Consider the following 25,984-nt stretch of genomic DNA (forward strand, 5'->3'; position numbering starts at 1 on the left):
ATGGAAGCTCCACCGCCTGATCCAAGATTAGAATTTTTAGGAAGCTACGTTCAAAAATCTATGAAACTCAAACCAGAAAAATGGGCCAGATTATTGGGAACAGAAGACCTTAAAAAACAAATTGTGGCATTTTTGGATAATTCTGAACCTGCTTTTTTAATTGTTTTACAAGTTTGTATACAATAGTATTTATTTTTGCACTTTATTTATTAATAAATAATTAATTTTTTCTAATGAACTAAATTAAAATTTTTTTTAGAATTCAGCTGCACAACTATTGTTAGCAAGTAGTTTTCCAATTAGTCTTAAAAGCAAAGCAACGTATTTTATTAAAAAAAAAAATAAACCGATTCCAAAAGAAAACATATCGGAACATCTTGTTTTGGGTGATATGGCAACAAAACATATAGAACAATTAGCCACTTTAGTTGATGAGGTAATAATTATTATAAATAATAATATACACCTTTGAATTTAAGTTTAGATCCTTATAGTGAACGTATCGTTTCAGATATTTGTACCTCTTTTATCGAATCCAAGCAATCATAAAAAATGGCCGCCTGTAATTGCACAAGACGTTAAAAAACACGTTCATAGTTTAAAATCAACCGTTTATCAAGTTAAAGGGCAAGTTTCGGGACAAACGGTCCTACCAATGCCTGTAGGAGTTGAAAAAGTACACGATGCTGAAAAGCAACTTAGAGCAAGGTACTTTATAACATACTCTTAACTTAAAATACCTAATTAATAATAATAATAATAATAATTTGTTTTTGTAGCGGTGGTGAAGACGTTGATTTATACCTTAAATCGGCTATTGAAGGAGTGGTTATTAAATGGGCTACACAAATTAACGATGTACTCACAAAAGAATCTTCTCATGCGTTTCATAATAATCAAAATCCTAATCCCTACGTAGGTGAGTACATACATATATTACGATTTTATTACTTCTTTCGAACGATTTGATATTTTAACAACTTCATTAGCATTAGTAGACGATATACCGACAAGTGCATTGATTTGATTTATGGTCATTCCTAATTTAATTGCCGCAGCAAAACCCTGAATTATTTCACTGGCTTGAGGTCCGAATATATGAAGTCCAATTATTAAATTTTTCGTTTTATATACGACTGCTTTTACGAAACATTCTGTTTTGTCTTTAAGGGATATCGATTCCGAGGGTAAGAAAAACGTTTGATAAACCTCAACACATTCTTTACCGAACCTGTATAACGCAGCATTTTCCGACAGTCCGGCATAAGCATATTCAGTAGGGGTATATATAGCGTTTGGTATCATAAAATAATCCAATATCTCCGTGCTTTCTTTAAATAATCTTCTTCCGAGAAGTTTACCAACCATTTCTCCTATTTCATTATTTTGTGGATTACTTGCTACTCCATCACCCACAGCATATATATTACTCACCTAAAAAATAATTTACAATTAAAAACGAGGTACCCATATATAATTAAAATTTGACAACTCACCGATGTCTGATCGTATTGATTAGTTAAAATTTTATTTTGTAATATGTCAATTTCGATTCCTGCATTACCCAATTCTAAATAATCTAACGAAATAACGGTACCGATGGCAAAAACAACGGTATCGAATAATTTAGAAAATTTATTCAAAGGTAATCCATCTTCGGATGTTTCCACCGAAGAAAACTCTGCCATTATTTTTTTATTCTGTCCGTAAGTCAAAGACGTCAAAATGGTTTTTTCAAAAAAATTCACACCCTTTTCTTTAAGTTCTTTTACTATCATTTGTGACATTTCAAAATCGAATCCGTTAAGCAAATCAGATCGAGACTATAACAAAAAATCGAATGCATTAATATTAAAATATATATACATTTTATAGAAAATAATAATAATAATCTAGGAAAACGTTTAGTAAATCTTACAACAACAAAAACCGAAAGTTGAAATCCAGCAAGAATCGATGCACATTCTAAACCTTCTGGAGTTGAACCGACTATGAGAGTTGTTTCCGGTGGGTTTTTCAATCTAATAAAATCATCGCATGTAATTCCACATTCTTTTGCTCCAGGTAAATCATGAGGAATGTAATACTCTCCAGAAGGAGCTAGTAAATTACGCAAAAATTAATTCATTTTAATAATTATTTTATTAATTCTCAATTTAGGAAAGGATTTCATATTTATAAAACCTGCACAAATTAAATTGGCCGTCACTTCAAAATCTTTAAATCCTTTCGGTGATATTTTTATTGTATGACTATCAATGAAACAAGGTTTTCCCTCCAATATTTCAATTCCGCTTTTAACTATTTTATTTAAAAGTTCCCAATTTTCTTTCATTAAATGATCCATGACTAATTCCGACATTTTTTTCCAATTTATTGTCAATGATTGTATCGATGTACGTACTCTCCATCCGTAATTTACTGCTTGTTCGAGCGTGTTTTGCATTGATGCAGCTCTACTCATTATCTTTCGAGCTTCTTTACCTATTATTATTATTATTATTATCATTATAGTTATTAGCATTACTAAATTAAAAATTGCTCCTTATGTTAAAAAAAATCGTTACCTCTTTTATACAATTCATTATTTAAATCCAATCGGCTTTTTCTAACCTTTTTATCAACCGATTTCCCATAATCCTTTTCTGTTTTATTTACAACTTTTTGAACATTTCCCATAGAGACATTGGGAGAATTGGTACCTTTTTTATCCAATTTGTTTCCGGACCCGGTCAATTTTGTCGGCGTATTTTTATATTTTAATATTTCAGACATGGTTTTTAAATCTTCGTCGAAACCTTCTTCTTCGGCTGTGCTGTAATTTTTCCATTTAACAATGGCAGTCTTTTTTCCAGCCGAACTAGCTTCCAAAGCGCAAGCAATGCCTCCGACGCTGCATCCTAAAACTAAAAAATCGTAATCCCAAGACATTGGAAGGGAATTCATTAATTTTAATACGTTTGCCCTATCGAAACCGTTTCCAAATCGAATACCAACGGATAACATTTGAATTTAAAAACAAATGATGATGATGATGATGATGATAATACAAACACACTCTTCGATTTTAATTTTTACCAATTTTAATTAATCGAATAAAAAAAAATTAAAATTAATCAACCGAGAAAAATATTAAAAATACCGAATTTTGAAAACGTTAAATAATTTTTAATAATAATAATAACAATAATAATAATAATAATAATAATTTTTTTTTTTTTAAATTAAAAAAAAGGAAAAAAAAAATTTTTGGAACGAAAATTTAAATTTTTTCACTTTTTTTTTTTTTTTTTTTCAGAAATAAACTTTTGGAATAGTAGATTAAGAAATTTAGAATACATTTACAATCAACTCAGAGATGAAAGAGTTAGAAAAATGGCGGTTATTTTAGAAATAACGGACAGTGCTTATTTTCCCTGCTTTAAAAATCTTTTTTTAAACATCGTCGCCGGTACATTCACGATTAAATAAGAAAAATGTCGTCATTTTCTTTTTTAAAAAAAAAAAAAACTTACGTTGCTTTTTTTTCAGCACTAGCCGAAGCTAAAGATATTTGTTTATATCTTAAACCTCTTTTGAAACCTTTGACAAATTTAGAAAACACAATCGAATTCTCCGACATAAAACCTCAACTGAAACCACTTTTGCACGTCGTCTGCTTAATATGGGCAAATTCAAAGTATTATTGCAATTCAGCAAAAATAATCGTACTCATAAGACAAATATGTAATTTATTAATAGAGCAAGTAAGTTTTCATTGTAGCAAAAGTGGGGAGGGGGAGGGGGAGGGGAAAAAAAATTTGTGATGATAATCATAAAAATAAATTTTTTTTAGGCGCAACATTTTCTAGATCCTTCTTCTCTTTTTCAAACGGATGTCGACGAAGCAATGCAAAGAATAAAACTTTCCGTATCGATATTCGATGATTTTCGTAAAGCTTTTGACGATTGCAAAAACAATATGGCGTCCTATTTTAAAAATGAACAACCCGTCATGTGGACTTTTCATCCCAATATTGTTTTCGAAAGATTTGAACAGTTTTTGAACCGATTACAAACTATACAAGTAAGAATATATTAAATTTACTTAAAAATCAATATATTTGAATTTTAAATTTTGTTATATTTTCAAATTTTTATCGATTCGTTTCAAATTTTGTAATTTAAAGTCGTTTTTCGACACCGTTCAAGAATTTTTAAAACTTGAAAAAATTGAAATTGGAGGATTGAAAGGGAGAACGCTGAGTGGGAGAATAGTTAAAATAAGTCAAGAATTTCACGAATATTTTTCCGTTTTTGCAACTAAAACATATAACGTTTTAGATCCGGAGGATGACGCTTTCATTTTTGATTACAATGAGTTTCAAGTTAAAATAATGGAATTGGATAGAAAACTAGCATCAATTTTATGCGAAGTCAGTAAAAAATTATCAGTAATTAAAATGGTTGAATGTGAGAAAAGTATTGTTAAGCGTTTTATCTTTTGCAGGCATTTGATGACTGTCATAATTTGGAAAGTATATTAAAACTTATTAACATAATCGGTACCATTTTAGAAAGGCCACTTGTTAAAGATAAATTCACGGCTAAATATAAAAAAATTGTTGATTTTTTAATATGTGAAGTCAACGTTTGCCAGGTGACGATCATTTTTTGTATATTTTATATATCCGTTATGAAATTTCATTCGTTCAACGAAATTCTTTTAGGAGCTTTATGATGAACAAATGCAATTTCTTAAATTAAATAAATACATGCAAGTGTATAAATTTCTTCCTACATTAGCCGGAGCTTTTCAATGGTGCGATCAATTGGGAATGAGAATACAAAATTGTGTCGTTTCATTTAAAACCATCGATCATCCGTAATTGAATATTTTTATCGATTTTTCTTTTATCATGCTAACAATGCTCTGAATCGTTAAATTAAATTTTGTTTTATCGCAGAATTTTAAAATGTCCAGAAGCGGAAAGTGCCATTGAAAAATATAATATTTTAATCAATTCATTGGATGAATTAAAAAAAAAATATTTTGAAGAATGGGCTCAAACGGTTGAAGATAAATGTAAAAATAATTTAGAAAAAAGTTTACTCGATAGAAAAAAAGAAAATGCAGAATTAATTGTTAATTTTGATCCTGATTTGGTAAATGAATATTTTTTTTTAAACAAATGTATTATGATTATTTAAATTTAATTTTTTAAGTTTTTTCCAAGGTTGCCATTCTTCGTGAGGTACATTATTTACAGTTGATGAATAAGGAAAACATACCGCAAGCAGCTTTAAATTTATCCGAAAAAGAAGAAGTTTTTAGAAGGTACACGGCGAGATTGAATCAAATCAAAGATTGGTATAATAAAATTAGAAGAGTTTGCGCTCCCGTTGAATTTAATCTAATTAAAGATTTGGTAATTATTTATTCGTTTTCGAATGATTTGATCGAAATATGATTCGATAACGAAGAAAATTTTACAGGTAAAAGAAATAGATAAAGAAATAGAAAAAGGTCAATACGATTTAAATTGGAATTCTCCCAATCTTTCCGAATACGTAGATAATCTTTTCAATTTGGTCGGGAGTTTGGATAAAAGAGTACAAAGTACACAATACAACATAAGCGTAATTAGAAATATCATGTCGACTTGGTTGAAATTACCACTTTTCGAAAGAAAAGATGGAAAGAAAGATGCGTTATTATGTCTGGATGAAAAAACGGATAGGATTCAAAAAAGGTAGGTATAACCTGTGTCACGATGACAATCGATAAACTCAACGATGATTATATAAATATTTTTCAGATATGCAGAAATGAAAACGGCAGCCGACGACATATTTAAAATGATAGAAAAAAATATGACGTTGTTTGATATGAAAGAAAAAACTAATTCTTCCGCGTGGAAAAAATATTTACAATATGTCGATTCGATCGTATCGGGAGCTTTGTTGAGGACGATAGGATGCAGGTAAAAATCAAACGGTTCAAATAACAATAAATCATTGAAAGATGAATCAATACTGATGTGTGAAACAAATTTTAGTATAGCGTATTTGGCAGAAGGTATGGATTCTACAAAAAATTTAACACCTTTATTTGAAGTCCGACTTGAATTGCTCGATCCCGATGTTGTTTTCGTCCCTTCTCTCAATCCAAATTCAACGGATACATTTTTATCTGTGATCGAAAACCTTATAAAAGATATACTTTTGATGGCAACATTGATACCCAGAGTAGCTTCAGGTTAGATGATTTTATTTTTTGTGTTTTTTTTATTCCTTAATAATTTTAATGTGAATTTTATAGAATCGGATAATCAGACGGATTACCTTCAAGAAATTGAAAATAATCAAGATATATTAGATATGAAAAATGAAATTATCGAAGGAGTTAAAATAGTAATGAATGAAGCGAACGAATTTGCAAGTGGCGTAGATGCATATTCTTACCTTTGGTTGGATGATTCTCAATCTTATCTGGCTCAATTTTTAACTTATGGAAGGCAATTAACAATGGAAGAAATGGAATACGTTGCAAATAATGATCCGGCTCAACCGAAAACATGCAATCCGAAAATAGAGGATTTTCGAGAACAGGTTTGTTTTCACGCACAATTGATTTTCGTATTTTATAAATAATTTCGATTTTGATTTTTTTTCGATTATAGATCGATCAGTACGAAAATCTTTACTCCGAAGTCGAAGAATTAGCATCGTTTCAAATATTTTGCGGATGGTTTCAAGTTGATTGTAGACCCTTTAAGCAATCGCTTTTAAATACAGTCAGAAAATGGGGTAACATGTTTAAACAACATTTGGTTGAACATGTGATGTCAAGGTTAAGAATCATCACTCAATTTACAAATGAGTTAATTCAAAAAAGTGATTTATATTGTAAAAAAAAAAAAATTTTTTGTTCAGTTTAACAGATCTTGCTAACTTTATAAGCCAAGCTGATGAGGGTCTACTACAAAACGTAGAAGAAGGTGATTACGATACACTAGTAAGCGTTATGGGATATTTGATGAACGTAAAAGAAAGACAAGCAGTAACGGATGACATGTTTGAACCCATTCGATTAACCATTGAATTGTTAAAATCATACGATCAAGAACTTCCGGAAGAAGCAAATGTTCTTCTACAAGTAAAATAAATTTTAAAAAAATTCTTACTGTTAGTAATTAAAATAATTTTATTTAAAAAAAAAAAATTTTTTCTAGGAACTTCCAGAACAGTGGGAAAACACTAAAAAAATTGCTACGGTTGTAAAACAGCAAGTTGCTCCTCTTCAAGCCGTCGAAGTTTCTTCGATAAGAAAAAAAATTCAAGCATTCGACGTGACACAAAATCAATATCGCGATTCTTTTAAAAAATATTCTTTCATGAAAAACGATTGCGAAAATCCATACGATGAATTAGACAAAGCACATTTGGAACTTTTTTCTTTCGAACAAGAAATGAAAAAAATTCAAGATTCGGCATCCCTATTTGAAGTTAACGTACCGGAATTCAAACCAATGAAACAATGTAGAAAAGAAATTAAAATGTTAAAAGTTAGTCTCGTAAAGCAAACAAATCCATTTTGAAAAAAAAAAATTTACAAAAAAAATTTTTTAAATATTATTATTTATATTTTAGCAACTTTGGGATTATGTTAACATCGTTCAATCGTGTATCGAAGATTGGAAAACGACTCCTTGGAGAAAAGTCGATGTGGAAAATATGGATATCGAATGTAAAAAATTCGCAAAAGAAATCAGAGGTAATTAATTATTTAATTAAAACATTTTATTTATTTAAAAAAAAAAAAAAAGTTAAAACTTACGAGTTTGTATTTTTGTTAAAAAAAGCCTTAGATAAAGAAATGAGAGGTTGGGATACTTACATAACATTAGAAGCAACTGTAAAAAATATGTTGACGTCATTAAAAGCCGTTGGAGAACTTCAAAATCCAGCTATTAGAGAAAGACATTGGAATCAATTAATGTCTTCAACAAAGGTTTGAAAAAAAATTCAATTAATTATAAATAATATTGTATATATTGTAAATAATAATCCTTCGTGCGTTAATAACGATTAAAATATTTAACGGATACGAATTCGAATTACATAAGAAATTCTATAATAATTAATTATTCTCTAATAATTTTTGCATGGAAATCAAAATTACATTTAATAACCATCTGTACATAATTCATATAATTCGATTTAAATTGACTATTTGATTTTTTTTTTTTTTTTTTTTGATGGTTATAATTTTAACGAAAATCTAGTGAAAACCTAGTTTAAAATCTCTTCGTTAAAAATTAATTATTATATTTTTATATAGAAAAATGAAAAATCACTCTATCGTTGTAAATACATTTTGATTGCATGCTGCTAAAATCAGAGTTTAGCCAACTTGCCTCCAAAGTTTACAGTAAGTAACGTATTTTAATTTGACATCAATAACTGAAATGAAATCGTTTTTACCAAAAATTATTTAAAAGGTTTTATTTGATTCAGATGCACGATAAACAAAATTTATTTTTTTTTTTTTATGAAATTTTAAATTAAGGTATTGTGTCGATAGGTCGAATTTGTTATGGATTCGAAAACAACACTGGCCGATCTTTTGGAATTGAATTTACACAAATGCGAAGAAGAAGTTAAAAATATCGTCGATAAAGCGGTTAAAGAAATGTCAATGGAAAAAATATTAAGAGAACTTAACGTGACATGGTCAAAAATGGAATTCGATCATGAAATTCATTCAAGAACGAATTGCAAACTTTTAAAAACGACAGAAGAATTAATTGAAACATTAGAAGATAATCAGGTTTATCTCCTTTATTTTCTTTTAGGTTTTTTTTTTTACAATAAGGTACATTTCACGCTGAAAGTTTGTTTTCAATTCGTTTTCAGGTTCAATTACAAAATTTAATAACATCAAAATTTATAGCACATTTTTTGGAAGAAGTATCGGGTTGGCAAACGAAACTTTCAATTGCCGATCAGGTTATTACCGTTTGGTTCGAAGTACAAAGAACTTGGATGCATCTTGAATCGATTTTTATGAGTTCCGAAGATATAAGAAAACAACTTCCGGAAGATGCCGAACGTTTTGATAACATCGATCGAGATTTTAAAGTTAGTTTACGATTTTTTATTTTATTTATTTTTAAGTTATTATTATTCGACGTTTTAAAAGAAAATATTTGTTTTTTTAGATGCTAACTGATAAAATGACCATGACTCCGAATGTAGTGCAAGCAACAAATCAAGAAGGTCTTTTAAAAACTCTTGACGATCTTCAAAAACAATTGATTTTATGCGAAAAAGCTCTTGCCGAATATTTAGAAACGAAACGTCTTTCGTTTCCTAGATTTTATTTTGTTTCTTCTGCAGATTTATTAGATGTACTTTCCAATGGAAATCAACCGGAATTAGTTGCAAAGTGATGACATTTGATAAATGAAAATAAGAAAATGTCAATAGTAAACTTACTTTGATTTTTTTTCTTTTTTTTTAAGGCATTTAACGAAATTGTTTGATTCGCTTGCAAGATTAAATTTCAAAGAGAAAGAAGGAAAGCCAGTAACGGCATTGGGAATGTACGCTAAAGATGGCGAATATGTTGAATTTAACGAAGAATGCGATTGTACAGGAGCTGTACATATATATTCTTTTATTTTATTTTTAAACATTACGTTATAATTTTTTTTTTTTTGAATGTTATTTTTTCTTTTAAAGGTGGAAAAATGGTTAAACAGAGTTCAAAGTTCGATGAGATTATCAATTCGACATTATTTTTCCGAAGGTGTTTTCACATACGAAGAAAAACAAAGAGAACAATGGCTGTTTGATTATCCGGCTCAAGTTTCACTTTGCGGTACGCAAATTTGGTGGACGACGGAAGTGAATATGGCATTTGCACGACTCGAAGAAGGTTACGATAACGCTCTCAAGGATTATCAAAAAAAACAAGTATTTTTCATTTAAAAAAAAAAAAAAAAAATTTTCTTTGAAAAAAAAAAATGAAAAGTATGAATGTTTTTTTTTTATAAATTCAGATTTCTCAATTGAGTACATTGATATCATTGCTTCTCGGAGAATTAACGAAACAAGATCGGCAAAAAATAATGACCATTTGTACAATCGACGTTCATTCGAGAGATGTCGTTGCAAAACTTATACAAAAAAAAGTTGAAAGTTCAAATGAATTTCAATGGCAATCACAATTACGACACAGGTTTGTTTAACAATTAAAAAAAAAAATTAAAATTTTTTTTTTAATTTAAAAATACAATTTAAAACGTTTTCTTCTTAGGTGGGATGAACAGGAAAAAGATTGTTTTGCTAACATTTGTGACGCACAATTTCGTTATTCCCACGAATATTTAGGAAACACACCAAGACTTGTCATCACTCCTTTAACGGATAGATGCTATATTACCTTAACGCAAGTAAATAAAAAAAATTTTTTTATCCCTAAAAAAAAATTTGAATTTTTTTTATTTGATTTTATTTTTTACAAGAGCTTACATTTGATTATGGGTGGAGGACCAGCAGGACCTGCTGGTACGGGAAAAACGGAAACGACAAAAGATTTAGGTCTCCTGTTTGAAATATGATTATTTCACGTTTAATAGGAAAATATTAAAGGTTTTTTTTTCTTTTTTAGGGCGCGCGTTAGGAATTATGGTTTACGTGTTTAATTGTTCTGAACAAATGGATTACAAATCTTGCGGAAACATATACAAAGGTTTAGCACAAACCGGTGCTTGGGGTTGTTTCGATGAATTTAATAGAATATCCGTTGAAGTTTTATCTGTTGTCGCCGTACAGGTGAAATCTTTACAGGTAAGCGATAGCAGAAGAAAAAGGCGAAAGATTTCGTACGTGAAAAAAATATTATATTTATTATTTTTTTGTCTGGGCGTTCAGGATGCAATACGTGATAAAAAATCAACTTTTAATTTTATGGGAGAAATGATTGCGATGGTGCCCACAGTTGGTATATTTATTACAATGAATCCTGGATATGCTGGGAGAACGGAACTTCCGGAAAATTTAAAAGCGCTTTTTAGGTACCATGAATAAGTTTCTTCGATCCGGATGATAAAAATAATTACGTATTAAATATTTTAGGCCCTGTGCTATGGTCGTGCCTGATTTTGAGCTAATATGTGAAATAATGCTCGTCGCCGAAGGATTTCAAGAAGCCAGAGTTTTAGCAAGAAAATTTATCACTTTATACACTCTTTGTAAAGAATTACTTTCGAAGCAGGATCATTACGATTGGGGTCTGAGAGCGATAAAAAGCGTTTTGGTTGTTGCAGGTTCATTAAAGGTATTATTTTGAAATTTTCCTAAAATTAAAGTAATCGAAATTTGCAAATTTAAAATTTTTTTTTTTTTTTTTTCAAATGAAGAGAGGAGATCCTGGAAGACCGGAAGAAGAAGTTTTAATGAGAGCTTTAAGAGATTTTAACATACCAAAAATTGTTACTGATGATGTACCTGTTTTTATGGGTTTGATAGGAGATTTATTTCCTGCATTAGACGTACCTAGAAAAAGAGATATGGAATTTGAAAAAACAGTCAAACAAGCAACGCTCGATTTAAATTTACAACCAGAAGACAATTATATTTTAAAAGTACAAAAAAAAATTTTTTTTTTTTTTTAAACGAATTTCAAATTTGTTATTAAAATTTAAATATCAAATTAATTGATGATTTCATTTTAGGTTGTTCAGTTGGAAGAATTATTGGAAGTAAGACATTCCGTTTTCGTTGTGGGAACGGCTGGAACTGGAAAAACTCAAGTTTGGAAAACGTTATACAAAACTTATCAGAACATTAAAAAAAAACCCATTTATAACGATTTGAATCCAAAAGCAGTAACAAATGATGAACTTTTTGGAATCATTAATCCAGCTACCAGAGAATGGAAAGATGGTATTCGATTAAAATCATGAAATTTATTAAGTTTTTCACATTTAAAAAAAAAAAAACAAAATTTGGGGTTTTTGTTGTTTTAGGTCTCTTCTCCATTTTGATGAGAGATCAAGCGAATTTGGGGGGTGATAATCCGAAATGGATTGTTTTAGACGGTGATATAGATCCAATGTGGATCGAATCATTGAATACCGTCATGGATGATAATAAAGTAAAATTTTTTGTATTTTTTATATTTGAACTTGAAATCAATTGTTCTTTTCGATTCAAATTTCTGTCTTTGGTTTCAGGTATTAACATTGGCTAGTAATGAAAGAATAGCTCTTACTCCAGCCATGCGTCTTCTTTTTGAAATATCTAACTTGAGAACGGCTACTCCGGCAACGGTTTCAAGAGCTGGAATTTTGTATTTGAATCCACAAGATTTAGGATGGAATCCGTAAGTAAGATTTTTTATAAAATTTACCGCCATTTTATCCATCCCCTTTTTAATTTTATTAATTTCAGGTTCGTGACGAGTTGGATTGAAACCAGACAAAACGCGACGGAAAAATCAAATCTTGTCACTTTTTTCGATAAATACATTCCGGCATGCCTGGAGAATATAAGAACTCGATTTAAAAAAATCACCGGAATCGTCGAAATAGCTCACATACAAATGCTTTGTTTTTTATTAGATTGTTTGTTAATACCTCAAAATTACGTACCGGAAGGTCCGAAAGAAATATTAGAAACTTATTTTGTTTTTGCTTGCATTTGGGCATTCGGTGCGGCCATGTTTCAAGATCAAGCCGTAGATTATAGGGTAGAATTTTCAAAATGGTGGGTTAACGAATTCAAGAGTATAAAATTTCCAGCTCAAGGAACTGTTTTCGATTATTACATCGATGCCGAAACCAAACAATTTACACTTTGGACCGAACGAGTACCAAAATTTGAATTGGATTCGGATATCCCACTCCAGGTAATTTAACAAAAATATATTTTGCCCCTATTAATAGAATTTAATTGAAAAAAAAAAAATTATCTTTTTCAGGCCGTGTTGGTGCACACATCTGAATCGATAAGAATTCGTTATTTTCTTGATATTCTTATGGAAAAAAGACATCCGGTCATGTTGGTCGGTAATGCCGGATGTGGGAAAACGGTACTCATTGGTGAAAAACTATCTAGTTTAAATGAAAATTTTGCCGTCGCTAAAATACCATTTAATTTTTACACGACGTCCGAAATGTTTCAAAAAATATTAGAAAAACCGTTGGAAAAAAAAGCTGGAAGAAATTACGGTCCGCCTGGAAACAAAACTTTAATTTATTTTATCGACGATATGAATATGCCGGAGGTAGGAATACAAAACAAACAAAAAATTTTTATCCGGTAATTTATTATTATTATTATTATTATTATTATTTTTTTTTTTTTTTTTTTATTAGGTTGATCCTTATGGAACCGTTCAGCCCCATACAATAATTAGACAGCATTTAGACTATTCTCATTGGTACGATAGAACGAAGTTAACGATTAAAGACATTCACAACACGCAATACGTTTCTTGCATGAATCCGACCGCTGGAAGTTTTACAATCAATCCAAGATTACAACGTCATTTTTGCGTTTTGGCGGTCAGGTAAAAAATTCAAAAATTTCAATTCTTTTTTTTTTTCTTCATTTAGAATGTTTAAAAATGAAAATTGTCAATTTTTTTTTTTTTAAAGCTTTCCGAGTCAAGAATCTCTTAACATGATATATCATTCAATATTAATACAACATCTAAATAATTCCGAATTTAAATTTCCATCAACCGTAGTGAAATTATCACAAAGTATCGTGACAGCAAGTTTGGCACTTCACTCCAAAGCGGGAGCCGTTTTTCTTCCGACAGCAATTAAATTTCATTACATATTTAATTTGAGAGAATTATCGAATGTTTTTCAGGTAGAAATCAATACGATGACGTCATTCGATGACGTAAAAACATACTTTAAACGTTTTTTTTCTTTTAAGGGGCTGTTGTTTAGTACGAACGAATGCTTAACTCAACCGACCGATTTGATTCGTCTGTGGCTTCACGAAACAGAAAGAGTTTACAGAGACAAATTGACGGATGAAAAAGACATAGATGCTTTTAATAAAATTCAAACGGATTTAGTCAAAAAAAATTTCGATGTAATCTTTCTTCCTTCTTATTGTTTTTATAATTAATATATTTTCTTAAATACCGATTATTATAAATTCAAGGACGTGGATGAAGGTGTCGTGTCTGAAAAACCTAATCTATACTGTCATTTTGCACAAGGAATCGGAGAACCGAAATACATGCCTATAACCGAGTGGACGGTCATAACGAAACTTTTACAAGAAGCATTATCTTCTTACAATGATCTTGTTGCCGCCATGAATTTAGTTTTGTTCGAGGATGCCATGATGCATATATGCAGGTATTTAAACGAATAAAACAACAGGGGGGAGGAGGAGGGGGCGGGAAAGAATTTTTTTATAAATTTGATTTTATTATAATTTAGAATAAATAGAATATTGGAGTCTCCGAGAGGTAGCGCACTTTTAGTAGGTGTCGGAGGTAGCGGAAAACAAAGCCTTTCCAGATTAGCAGCTTTCATAGCTTCTTTGGAAGTGGCACAAATACAATTGAGAAAAGGTTACGGAGTTTTCGATTTGAAGGTAAATAAATAAATCCTTTTTCAATCGTTTTAAAGATGGAGGGATTCGTTTGTAAAAGGTTGTTGCTATTTTCCAAGATGGAACTTTCAAGTTTGTACCTTAAATCAGGATTGAAAAACGTCGGAATTATGTTTTTAATGACGGATGCTCAAGTACCCTACGAAACGTTTTTAGTACTCATTAACGATATGTTGGCATCGGGAGAAATTCCTGATTTATTTCCGGATGACGAAATGGAAAATATAATTGGTGGAGTGAGAAACGAGGTGACGTCATTTTATTATAAAAAAAATTTTTATTAAGTTAAAAAGAAAGAAAAAGGAACAAATATTTATATTTGCAGGTCAAAGGAGCTGGAATTTTAGATACAAGAGAAAATTGTTGGAAATTTTTTATCGACAGAGTTCGAAAACAGTTAAAAGTTGTTTTATGTTTTTCTCCGGTCGGATCAACTTTACGAGTTCGTTCCAGAAAGTTTCCAGCCGTGATTAATTGCACTGCTATTAATTGGTTTCACGAATGGCCACAGGAAGCTCTGATGAGCGTATCAAAAAGATTTTTAGAAGAATTAGAACCTTTGCCGGTATTAAATCCTTTCCTTATAACTTTCTTAAATTTGACCTTTAACCTTTTTAAAAATGTCTGATTTGTAGTCGGGTTTACGGGAATCGGCAGCGAAATTTATGGCTCATGCTCACACATCTGTAAATTCAATGTCGAGAATTTATCTTCAGAACGAAAGGAGGTATAATTACACGACGCCGAAATCGTTTCTCGAACAGATTTCTCTTTATTCAAGACTTTTAAAAATGAAAAATGACGAACTGACCGGAAAAGTCGACAGACTTCAAAACGGTTTGGAAAAATTAAGGAGTACAGCCGAACAGGTTAAAAAATCAAATCCGGCGAAATCGTAATAATAATAATAATAATAATAATAATAATAATTTTTACATTTTATTGTTTTATCTCGAAAGGTCGATGCTTTGAAAGAAAAACTTGCCGTACAAGAAGTGGAGCTGAAAATTAAAAACGAAGCAGCCGATGCTTTGATTGAAATAGTAGGAGTTGAAACGGAAAAATGTTCAATAGAAAAAAGTATAGCCGATGAAGAAGAACAAAAAGTCGCTTTGATAGCATCGGAAGTATTAAAAAAACAAAAAGATTGCGAAGCTGATTTGGTTAAAGCCGAACCTGCTCTTTTAGCAGCACAAGAAGCTTTGAATACTTTAAACAAAGTATGTTACGCATACACACGCGATTAATTTTTTTAAAACTTACAATAATGAAAACTTTAATTTTTCACAGGCAAATCTTACGGAACTCAAATCATTCGGATCTCCTCCGGGAGCTGTCACGAACGTCACGGCAGCAGTTATGGTACTTTTAGCTCCCAATGGTAAAATTCCAAAGGATAGAAGTTGGAAAGCGGCAAAAATAATGATGGCAAAAGTTGATCAATTTTTAGACACTCTCATTAATTACGATAAGGAAAATATTCATCCGGAAATAATAAAAGCAATTCAACCTTATTTAAAAGATGCTGAATTCGAACCTGAATTCGTCAGATCTAAATCAGGAGCGGCTGCAGGTAATCACCCTTTTTCTTTTTTTTTTTAAATACAATATATTTTTACCCAAATAAAAAATTATGCAGCTAGCTATAATTTAAATTTTTAGGTTTGTGTGCTTGGGTGATAAACATAATAAAATTTTACGAAGTTTATTGCGACGTGGAACCGAAAAGAAAAGCTTTGGCCGCTGCCAATGCTGAACTGGCAACAGCGCAAGAAAAATTAAGCATTATAAAAAATAAAGTTGCCGTAAGTTTTCCTCTTGTAATACATGACTTTAATTTTCATTTCGAACAAATAATATTTATTCTAATATTGCAGTCTTTGGAAGAACAATTGGCTAAACTCACGGCAGATTTTGAAAAAGCCACGTCGGAAAAATTAAGATGTCAACAAGAAGCGGATGCGACGAGCAGCACCATAAGTTTGGCTAACAGATTAGTAGGCGGATTAGGATCGGAAAACGTTCGTTGGGCTGAATCGGTTGCAAAGTTAGTAGTAAATTTCATTTTTTTTATTATTATTTTTTCTACTAATCTCTTTGCTACTAAAATAATTGTTTAGTTTCATGCAGCAAAGAATGACGTTACCTGGAGATATACTTTTGGTCACTGCTTTCATATCGTACGTCGGTTGTTTCACAAAACAATTTCGTTTGGATTTAATGAATAAAATGTGGCAACCATTTTTAAAAACCTTAGAGGTTCTTCATTCAATTTCCTACGATTTGTTCGTAACGTGTTGTTTTCTAATGTATATATTTAACGGTCGATTTCTTTTTTTTTAGCCGCCGATTCCAATAACGGAAGGACTTGATCCTTTATCACTTTTAACTGACGATGCTCAAATAGCTACTTGGAATAACGAAGGTTTACCCAGCGATCGAATGTCGACGGAAAATGCAACAATTTTATCCAATTCCGATCGATGGCCTCTAATGATCGATCCTCAGGTAAATAAAATTAAATTTTTTTTTTATTAATAATAATATTTTACGTTCGTAAATTTCTTATTTTTTTTTTTCTGGGTAGCTTCAGGGAGTAAAATGGATAAAACAAAAATATGGAGATTCTTTAAAGGTCATTCGATTAGGTCAAAAGGGATATTTGGACGTGGTGGAAAAAGCTTTGGGATGCGGCTCAACAATATTATTTGAAAATATTGGAGAAAGTGTAGATCCCGTTTTGGATCCACTTCTGGGAAGGAATCTCATAAAAAAAGGAAGGTTGGTACGACAAATATTTAAAAGTTCCTTTTTTAGAATTTTTTTTTTAATTAATAAATAATTTTTTATTAGAGCCATTAAAATCGGGGATAAGGAAGTTGAATATAATCCAAGTTTTCGACTCATACTTCACACAAAGCTAGCAAATCCTCATTACAAACCGGAAATGCAAGCACAAACCACTTTGATTAATTTCACGGTGACGAGAGACGGACTTGAAGATCAATTACTTGCAGAAGTCGTGAAAGCTGAAAGACCGGATTTGGAAGAATTAAAAGCGGATTTAACGAAACAACAAAACGATTTTAAAATAATGCTTAAAAAATTAGAAGATGATCTTTTGTCGAGATTATCATCAGCCGGAAGTAAATAAAATAATAATTTTAAAAACAAAAATAAATTTAAAAAAAAAAAATTAAAAAAAAACAATTTTTTTAGGCAATATTTTAGGAGATACGGCTTTGGTTGAAAATTTAGAAACGACAAAACGTACAGCGGCCGAAATCGAGCAAAGAGTTGGCGAAGCAAAAATTACGTCAGCAAAAATTGATCAAGCAAGAGAATATTATAGACCGGCAGCATCGAGAGCGAGTTTAATTTATTTTATTTTAAATGATTTAAACACGATTAATCCGATTTATCAATTTTCCCTCAAGGTAAAAATTTTTGCAGCAAAAAACATTTGCCGACATTTTGATTATCGATATTGCTATCGTTTATTTGCTATCGTTTATTTGCTAATCAGGCTTTCAGCGTGGTTTTTCAAAAGGCGATCGAAAGAGCTGAAAAATCAGAAGACGTATCGATCAGAGTTAATAATTTAATCGATTCGATAACATATTCGGTATTCATGTACACAACGAGAGGATTGTTCGAATGCGACAAACTTATTTTCACGTCGCAAATGGCTTTTCAGGTATGAATCACATTTAAAAAAAAAAAATATTCTTAATCGAATGATAAATTAATAATTTATTTTTCATTATAAAAAGATTCTTTTGACGAATGAAGAAATTCTACCGGCAGAATTAGATTTTTTTTTAAGATTTCCAATAACGCCACACGTCACGAGTCCGGTTGATTTCTTATCGAACACTAGCTGGGGCGGAGTAAGAACATTATCTCAAAAAGATGAATTCAGGTATGTTTCACGATATTTTTTGAAAAAAAATATTTCAAACGATAAAATTAATCGATTTTTAGGAGTCTCGATCGAGATATCGAAACATCGAGTAAAAGATGGAAAAAATTCGTCGAGTCGGATTGTCCGGAAAGGGAAAAATTACCCCAAGAATGGAAAAACAAAACGGCTTTGCAAAGATTGTGTTTGATGAGAGCACTCAGACCGGATAGAATGACTTACGCAATGGCTGTTTTCATCGAAGAAAAATTAGGTTATAAATACGTTGAAGGAAAAACTTTGGAATTTGCAAAATCATTCGAAGAAACGAGTCCGTCAACGCCAATTTTTTTCATTCTTTCTCCCGGCGTCAATCCATTAAAAGTAAAAAATATTATTATTATTATTATTAATATGCGCATTTATTATAATAACGGAAATAAAAGAAATATGTTTTTTAAAACTATGTTAGGACGTTGAAGAATTGGGACGAAAAATTGGTTTCACGAGTCAAAATGAAAATTTTCATAACGTGTCATTAGGACAGGGGCAAGAAGTTGTAGCCGAAGGAGCGATGGACGTGGCAGCACAAAAAGGTCATTGGGTCATATTACAAAATATTCATTTGGTTAAAAAATGGTTGCCGTCTTTGGAAAAAAAATTGGAACATTTTTCTGAAAATTCTCACAGCGATTATAGAGTATTCATGAGTGCTGAACCAGCAGCCACACCGAGTGCACACATAATACCACAGGTACGTTTTCTTAAAATTCTTAAGTTTTTAGTATTCATTGGAATAACGAAAAAAATTTTTAACAGGGAATTTTGGAATCGTCGATAAAAATAACGAACGAACCTCCTACGGGAATGCAAGCAAACATTCATAAAGCTCTGGACAATTTCAATCAGGACACTTTGGAAATGTGCGGAAAAGAAGCGGAATTCAAAGCCATTTTATTTTCTCTATGTTATTTTCATGCTGTCGTCGCGGAAAGAAGAAAATTCGGACCCCAAGGATGGAATAGAATTTATCCATTTAATATTGGTAAACGACCCCCATTCTTCGAAAGCGTCTTTAAAAGTATGACCTTATCGTTTTACCTTTGACCTTTCAGGTGACTTAACGATAAGCGTAAGCGTTTTATATAATTATTTGGAAGCAAATGCAAAAGTTCCTTGGGAAGATCTCAGGTATCTTTTCGGTGAAATCATGTACGGCGGTCACATAACGGATGACTGGGATAGAAGATTATGCATATCGTACCTCGAAGAACTCATGCAACCTGATTTGGTAAGAATGAGTAAGAGTTCTTTTTTTTTTTTGTTTTGGTACTAAAAGAAAAACTCACGTTTTAATATTTACATAGGTCGATGGTGAACTCATGCTCGCTCCAGGATTTCAAGCTCCACCGAATGTTGATTACGTCGGATTTCATTGTTACATAGATGAAGCTATGCCTCCGGAAAGTCCTTACCTTTACGGTTTGCATCCGAATGCTGAAATTGGATTTTTAACAACTTCGGCTGAAAATTTATTTCGAACGGTTTTTGAAATGCAACCGAGAGACGCGGGTGCATCCGGTGGAACGACCGTTACGAGAGAAGACAAAGTAATTATTGATCTTATCATCAGATATGCAACCAAAAAAAAAATGGCACTAAAACGATCGAATTTTTTCCAGGTGAAACAAATTCTCGATGAAATAATTGAAAAACTTCCCGATGAATTCAATATGGCGGAAATAATGAGCAAAGTAGAAGAAAGAACTCCTTACGTGATTGTTGCTTTTCAAGAATGTGAAAGAATGAATTTTTTAACGGGTGACATGAAAAGATCTTTAAAAGAACTTGATTTAGGATTGAAGGTAAGAAAACAAATTTTAAAAAAAAGTTAGTTCCACGATAAAAAGTTTTTTTTTTTTTATTAATTTAAGGGTGAACTCACGATAACTTCCGATATGGAAGATTTAGAAAATTCATTATTTTTGGATCAAGTTCCGAACGTTTGGAGCAGGAGAGCATATCCATCACTTTTAGGTTTAACGTCTTGGTTTGCCGATTTATTGCTAAGATTAAGAGAATTAGAAACTTGGGCAACGGATTTTGTCGTGAGTCAAAAATAAACTTTTTTTATTACAAATAACAATAAAATTTATTTTATATTTAAAAATCGAAATTTCAGCTTCCGTCGTCCGTATGGTTGGCCGGATTTTTCAATCCTCAAAGTTTTTTAACCGCCATAATGCAAAGCACGGCGAGAAAAAACGAATTGCCGCTCGATAAAATGTGTTTACAGTGTGACGTCACGAAAAAACAAAAAGAAGAATTCACGTGAGTTAAGAATAAACTAATGACACGTCAAAAATTAATGCATGCGGTGTACATTTTAAAAAATAATTCTTGTTCTCCAGAACTGCTCCCAGAGACGGAGCATACGTACACGGTTTGTTCATGGAAGGTGCTAGATGGGACGTGGCACAAGGCGTTATTACCGATTCAAGACTTAAAGAATTATTTCCCACGATGCCGGTCATCAATATAAGAGTAGGTTTTGAAAAGAAATCAACGTGTCGATAGTAATTAGTAAAACAAAGAATTAGGTTGTTTATTTTTGTCCAGGCTATAACTCAAGACAAACAAGATTTAAGAAATATTTACGAATGTCCAGTGTACAAGACGAGAACAAGAGGACCGACTTACGTCTGGACATTCAATTTAAAATCGAAAGACAAACCATCGAAATGGACTCTAGCCGGAGTTGCATTGCTCTTACAAGTTTAAAATCATTTCATCATTTAAAAGGGTAAGTCTGTTTACACTTTTATTACTTTCTCTTTAACAATAATCGCGATACCGGAAACGGAAATAAAATTTTTTTTTTTTTTTACCATTATTAACATTGACAAAGGAAAAAGGAAAAAGGCAAGGAAAAAAAAATTCTCGTTTATTTATTAATTTTTTTTATTATTTTAATTCTATTATTTATTTATTTATCAACACAAAACACATAAAAATTTCATTATTATTATTATTATTATTATTATTATTCGTAATAATTAAAAATTATCATCGTTAATCAATAATTAATTATTGCTATAAAAAAAAATTTTAATTTAAATTTCAAATAATAAAAAAACGGTTTTTTTTTTTTTTTAACAAATTAAAAACTTAACAAAAAAAAAGTTAATAATAATAATAATAATAATAATAATAATAATTTAGGGGAATCGTGAATGGGGGGATATAAAACGAGGACGGTGTCGCATAATCGAAATTTTTTATTTAAATCAAAACCGTAGATAGCATATACGAATCGTCATTTCCGCTTTTCTTTTCTATTAAATAAATAAAAAATTAGGCCGAAATTTATATTAATAGATTTAAACGGTAATAAATAAAAAAAGTGAATGAATGAATGAATGACTGAATGACTGAAAAATGGCACACAACGTATATGTATATACGAATACATATATTTATAATAATATATATATATATAATTAATTAAGGTAACTTAGGTAAATAAAAATGGCGACGACTTCATCCTTTATATCAAATGGACGATTTTGCATTAATATTATTATTATTATTATTATTATCATTAGTTTTTTTTTCGAAATCTAAAGCCTAATTTTAATAATTTGGAATGTTTATAAAGTTTCAAATCAAAAGAGTTAGGAAAAAAAAAATTAATTTTCATTCGTTATTTATTATCATTAGTATCATTATTATTATTATTATTACTATTATTATTACTATTATTATTTATCCCTATTCTAAAACATTAAATGTGATTTTATCCTTTATAGCGTGATTTGCTCTTTAAAAATTGACATGAAAGCCGTTGACGTTTAAGTTTATAAAAAGTTTTTTTTTTTTTTTTTTTTTTTTTGTCTTTTACCTGTGCATTTAGTTAATTTAAAACGAAAATTATTATTATTATCATCATCATCATATCATCATCATCGTCATTATTATTATTTCAGGTACGCTGTTTATTTAACGCACGCTCACACACTTACGCACATACACACACTTGCTTATTTCTTTCGCATCCCAATTTTTTTTTTGTTTTTCTCTCATTCGTAACCTTGTCTAACCACACAATTAAAAAAAAAACGTAAACAAATATGGCGGATTTCATACAAACGATAACATTGAAATTAAAAAAAAAAAAATTCTCCCAATCGATTGATCGATCGATCGATACTAATATCAATAACTTCTTTGTTTTTATTTTAAAACAAATAATAATAATAATAGTAATAATGACGACAATGTGACGTCACACAATATTAACGTTAATAAGCAATTAGGCAACTAAGAAACAAAAAAATTATTTATTTATTTATAAACGGTGGTTGCTTTATTAAATTGACGTGTAATCACATATTTATATTTTTTTTAAAATCAATAAATAATAATAATAATAATAGGTACGAATGAATATTAGTAATAATAATAATGATAATAAATAATAAAGCAATTATTATTATTATTAAAACCACAGCACTTAACTACATAAATATGGAATGTCTACGTAAATTTTTTTTAAAAATTTTAAATAATAATAATAATAATAATAATAATAATAATAATAATAATAATAACTATATATATCATATATAAATAAATATATATATATGTATATATACATATATACCGTATAAATAACTAACAATTGAGTATAAATTTACAGTTTTTATTATTATTATTATTTTATTTTAATTAATTAATTAATTAAATCTAATTAAAAGCTTTTTAATAATAATAATAATAATCATAATTTGGGGGAGGGGAGGAGGGGAGGGGGCGGTAAGAAGGGAGGGAGGGGTTGTGACGTAGGCTGTGACGTGGAAAGGGAAAGGGTTTTGTATGTAATGTAATATAAGTAAGTGCTCTCTCATTCATTTACATTCCTCGCATATCGTATCGATATATCGAAACTCGAGAGATTCATCCTTCGTTACGATCATTCCTCTTTTTCTTTCTTTCTCTATGACTTTCTTTAACTGTGTTTATCTATTCTAAAAACGTGTGTAAAAATGAAAAAAAAATTTTTTTTTTTTCTTCCATTATTGTGACTCTTACGATTGCTCTCTTCTACCCTTTCGAACTATAAAGTTTTTTTTTAAAATTTAAATATACATATAAATAAATAAAAAAAACAAAAAAAACAAAAACAAAAGGAAAAGCAAAAGCGAATCGTAGATATTAATTATTAATAATAAAACGGAAACGATTTTTCATTTTTTCTTTGCGTTCTTACGTAATTTCCGTTGGCGCCATTTTGTTTTTGTTTTTTTTTTAAAAATCTAACGGCTGGTCCGCGCTTCCTTCGAAATCACTTTCGTCGTTACCATCATCGTCATCTTCATCTTCGTCATCTATATTTATCTTATCGTTCACGTTCATTTCCTTTTTACCCACATCTTTCAATTTTGATTTTTCGATTAGTTTTTCTGGAAAAAAATAGCAATAATAATGATAATGTTGATGATGATGATGATGATAATTTATTTGCGAATGATAACCAACCGCAATTTGGCATTCCTCTTATTCTCGTATTTGCATATTCCACACCGTGTTTATCCGTACACCAACACATTCCGGTCGATGTGTGACATTGCGTTGAACGGAAATAACCTTGGTTGTCGCAATCGGGTACGAAAACACCTGGAAAAAGAAAAGAAAAGCGATCTTGATGATGACGGTGACAATGACGATGACAATGACGTAATTTTTTTTTGATTCCGGAAATCCTCACCCAACATATCCGGTGAAAGTCTTCTTTTAGCCGCCGTACACGGTCTATCAGTTTTATCGAAACAGTGACACCATTCTTTAGGGGATATAAATATGTCGCGATCCGTGTCGCAACTGTCAACGAAGGGTTTGACGCATTTTTCCGAATGATCGTGTTCCATGTGGTAGAGTTCTTGCAACGATAGTTTTTCATCTCCGTTCAAATCCAAATACCCAAACATCCACCTGACTTCGCTCTTGCACCAATTGGGTAAATCACCTTTGACCTTTGACGGTTTACGCCTTTTAGATTCTGACATGACGACGGAAAACCAATCCAACAATCTGTTGCCCATAGATTGAAGACCGCTCGGTGAACAATCTTTCGTCGTCGGCCACATTATTTTCGTTTCGATGACTTCGTTGTGTGATTTGTCGTCTGCTCCGTAACCCTCCTGAAAACGATAATAATAATAATAATAATTTACAAATAAACAATAAAAGAAAAAAGAGAGAGGAAGAGATCAGAAACGATTCCCTTACACGTACAGTGAAAGGAATGCGTTTGTTCGTTTGTTTGTTTGTTTGTTTGTTCCGGTGTGTGTGTGTTTGTTTGTAATTACCTTGTTGTATTTTTTATATTTAATATATTTATAATGTTTGTTGTCGTATTTGAAATCTTCCGGAACGTAACTGTATTTATCCTGATATTTTTTCTTATCGAAAACATTTTTCTGATTGTATTTGTCGTATTTCAAAACCTTATATGATTTTTCTAGGCTGTCGAATTTGTTGTTGTTGTTGTTGCTGTTGTTGCTGTTTCCGTTTATTTGTTTTTGCGATTTGTATTTGTTTTCTTTTTCCATCGTAGTACGAAATTTAGCCATTAAATTATTCATTCTTTCCGCTTGTTTTTGTTTTTTCTTCAACATGAGATCGAGTTCACCTATTCGGAATAATCGTTGAAAAATTATTATTATTATTATTTTTTTAGGCACGTAGTTGTTACGTCATAAATATGATGAAATGGCTACAATGGAAAGCTTTTAAGTGTGATAATTGGATTATTTCGAAATGCGACAAAAAAAAAATCGAATCGAACATTCGTAAAAAACTCGCAGATAATGATAATGATGATGAATTAAATTGTTTTTTTTCGGGGAGGCGGTGGTGGTGGTGGCGGGGGCAGGGGAATTACCTTTACATGGGCAAAATCCTTTGCATGATATTTTCACGTGGGTTTTATGTAAACAATTGTGATAGTCCAAACGACAGAGAGAACTGTAGGTACGATTGTCGTTACCACAAAGAAACGTTGGCTTGACTATTGGACACGTTTTACACCGTCTGAAAAAAGAAAAGCAAATTGATGAAACAATGATGGGGGGGGGGGTTGAGGGAGGAGAGCAGGGTAGGGGACAGGTCAAATGAATAATTACGGCACTGAATCTGTAGATTCATCATCGTCTTGACCATCTTCCGAATCGTAGAAAATATCATCGTCGTCATCATCATCATCATCGTCATCTTCGTCGGCATCGTCATCATCATCAACGTCATCGTCGGTATCTTTTGGCGGCATATCCGTCACTTTCGATTTCGTCACGATAACGTTCCTAAAAAAAAAAAAGATGGCGGATATATTTTATTTACGCGTTTTCTTTCTTTCTTTTTTTGTTCTTTGGAGGGAGGGGAGGGGGGAGGAAA

General features: G+C 30.9%; 3 protein-coding genes across 3 annotated transcripts in view; 1 reads left to right on the top strand and 2 right to left on the bottom strand.

The window, feature by feature from the left end:
- On the top strand, positions 1–21,313 carry Phum_PHUM285280 (ciliary dynein heavy chain, putative; the record flags this gene model as incomplete). The annotated part of the gene is made up of 67 exons (XM_002426855.1): positions 1–171; positions 260–436; positions 512–708; positions 780–919; positions 3,299–3,451; positions 3,532–3,746; positions 3,836–4,066; positions 4,170–4,415; positions 4,490–4,639; positions 4,710–4,864; positions 4,947–5,145; positions 5,217–5,408; positions 5,476–5,732; positions 5,799–5,963; positions 6,039–6,238; positions 6,302–6,591; positions 6,663–6,832; positions 6,916–7,138; positions 7,215–7,547; positions 7,633–7,756; positions 7,845–7,993; positions 8,567–8,812; positions 8,899–9,123; positions 9,204–9,430; positions 9,507–9,645; positions 9,727–9,960; positions 10,047–10,225; positions 10,304–10,439; positions 10,512–10,587; positions 10,658–10,836; positions 10,921–11,063; positions 11,125–11,326; positions 11,409–11,633; positions 11,724–11,934; positions 12,018–12,145; positions 12,225–12,373; positions 12,442–12,898; positions 12,971–13,276; positions 13,368–13,561; positions 13,650–13,869; positions 13,939–14,100; positions 14,173–14,372; positions 14,457–14,613; positions 14,691–14,879; positions 14,957–15,196; positions 15,267–15,500; positions 15,591–15,851; positions 15,922–16,204; positions 16,294–16,436; positions 16,509–16,678; positions 16,752–16,890; positions 16,975–17,139; positions 17,219–17,412; positions 17,485–17,777; positions 17,851–18,068; positions 18,158–18,328; positions 18,405–18,553; positions 18,616–18,916; positions 19,005–19,286; positions 19,352–19,577; positions 19,648–19,823; positions 19,900–20,142; positions 20,215–20,397; positions 20,467–20,637; positions 20,715–20,863; positions 20,944–21,076; positions 21,152–21,313. The coding sequence occupies 67 exons, from the start codon at positions 1–3 to the stop codon at positions 21,311–21,313; spliced, it is 13,407 nt and encodes a 4,468-aa protein (XP_002426900.1).
- On the bottom strand, positions 937–3,006 carry Phum_PHUM285290 (uncharacterized protein; the record flags this gene model as incomplete). The annotated part of the gene is made up of 5 exons (XM_002426856.1): positions 937–1,434; positions 1,497–1,823; positions 1,919–2,100; positions 2,185–2,484; positions 2,799–3,006. The coding sequence occupies 5 exons, from the start codon at positions 3,004–3,006 to the stop codon at positions 937–939; spliced, it is 1,515 nt and encodes a 504-aa protein (XP_002426901.1).
- Positions 21,314–23,839: 2,526 nt separating the features above from the next.
- Phum_PHUM285300 (uncharacterized protein) overlaps positions 23,840–25,984 on the bottom strand; it is a gene marked incomplete at both ends in the record, with an annotated part of 6,849 nt that continues 4,704 nt past the window's right edge. Inside the window, 6 exons of the mRNA XM_002426857.1 lie at positions 23,840–23,994; positions 24,071–24,208; positions 24,300–24,732; positions 24,901–25,223; positions 25,476–25,624; positions 25,717–25,893. Coding sequence (XP_002426902.1) covers positions 23,840–23,994; positions 24,071–24,208; positions 24,300–24,732; positions 24,901–25,223; positions 25,476–25,624; positions 25,717–25,893 — 1,375 coding nt within the window. The remainder of the gene's footprint in view (positions 23,995–24,070; positions 24,209–24,299; positions 24,733–24,900; positions 25,224–25,475; positions 25,625–25,716; positions 25,894–25,984) is intronic.

This window comes from Pediculus humanus, genomic scaffold (assembly GCF_000006295.1).
Source record: "Pediculus humanus corporis 1103172107667 genomic scaffold, whole genome shotgun sequence".
NCBI lineage: Eukaryota > Metazoa > Arthropoda > Insecta > Psocodea > Pediculidae > Pediculus > Pediculus humanus.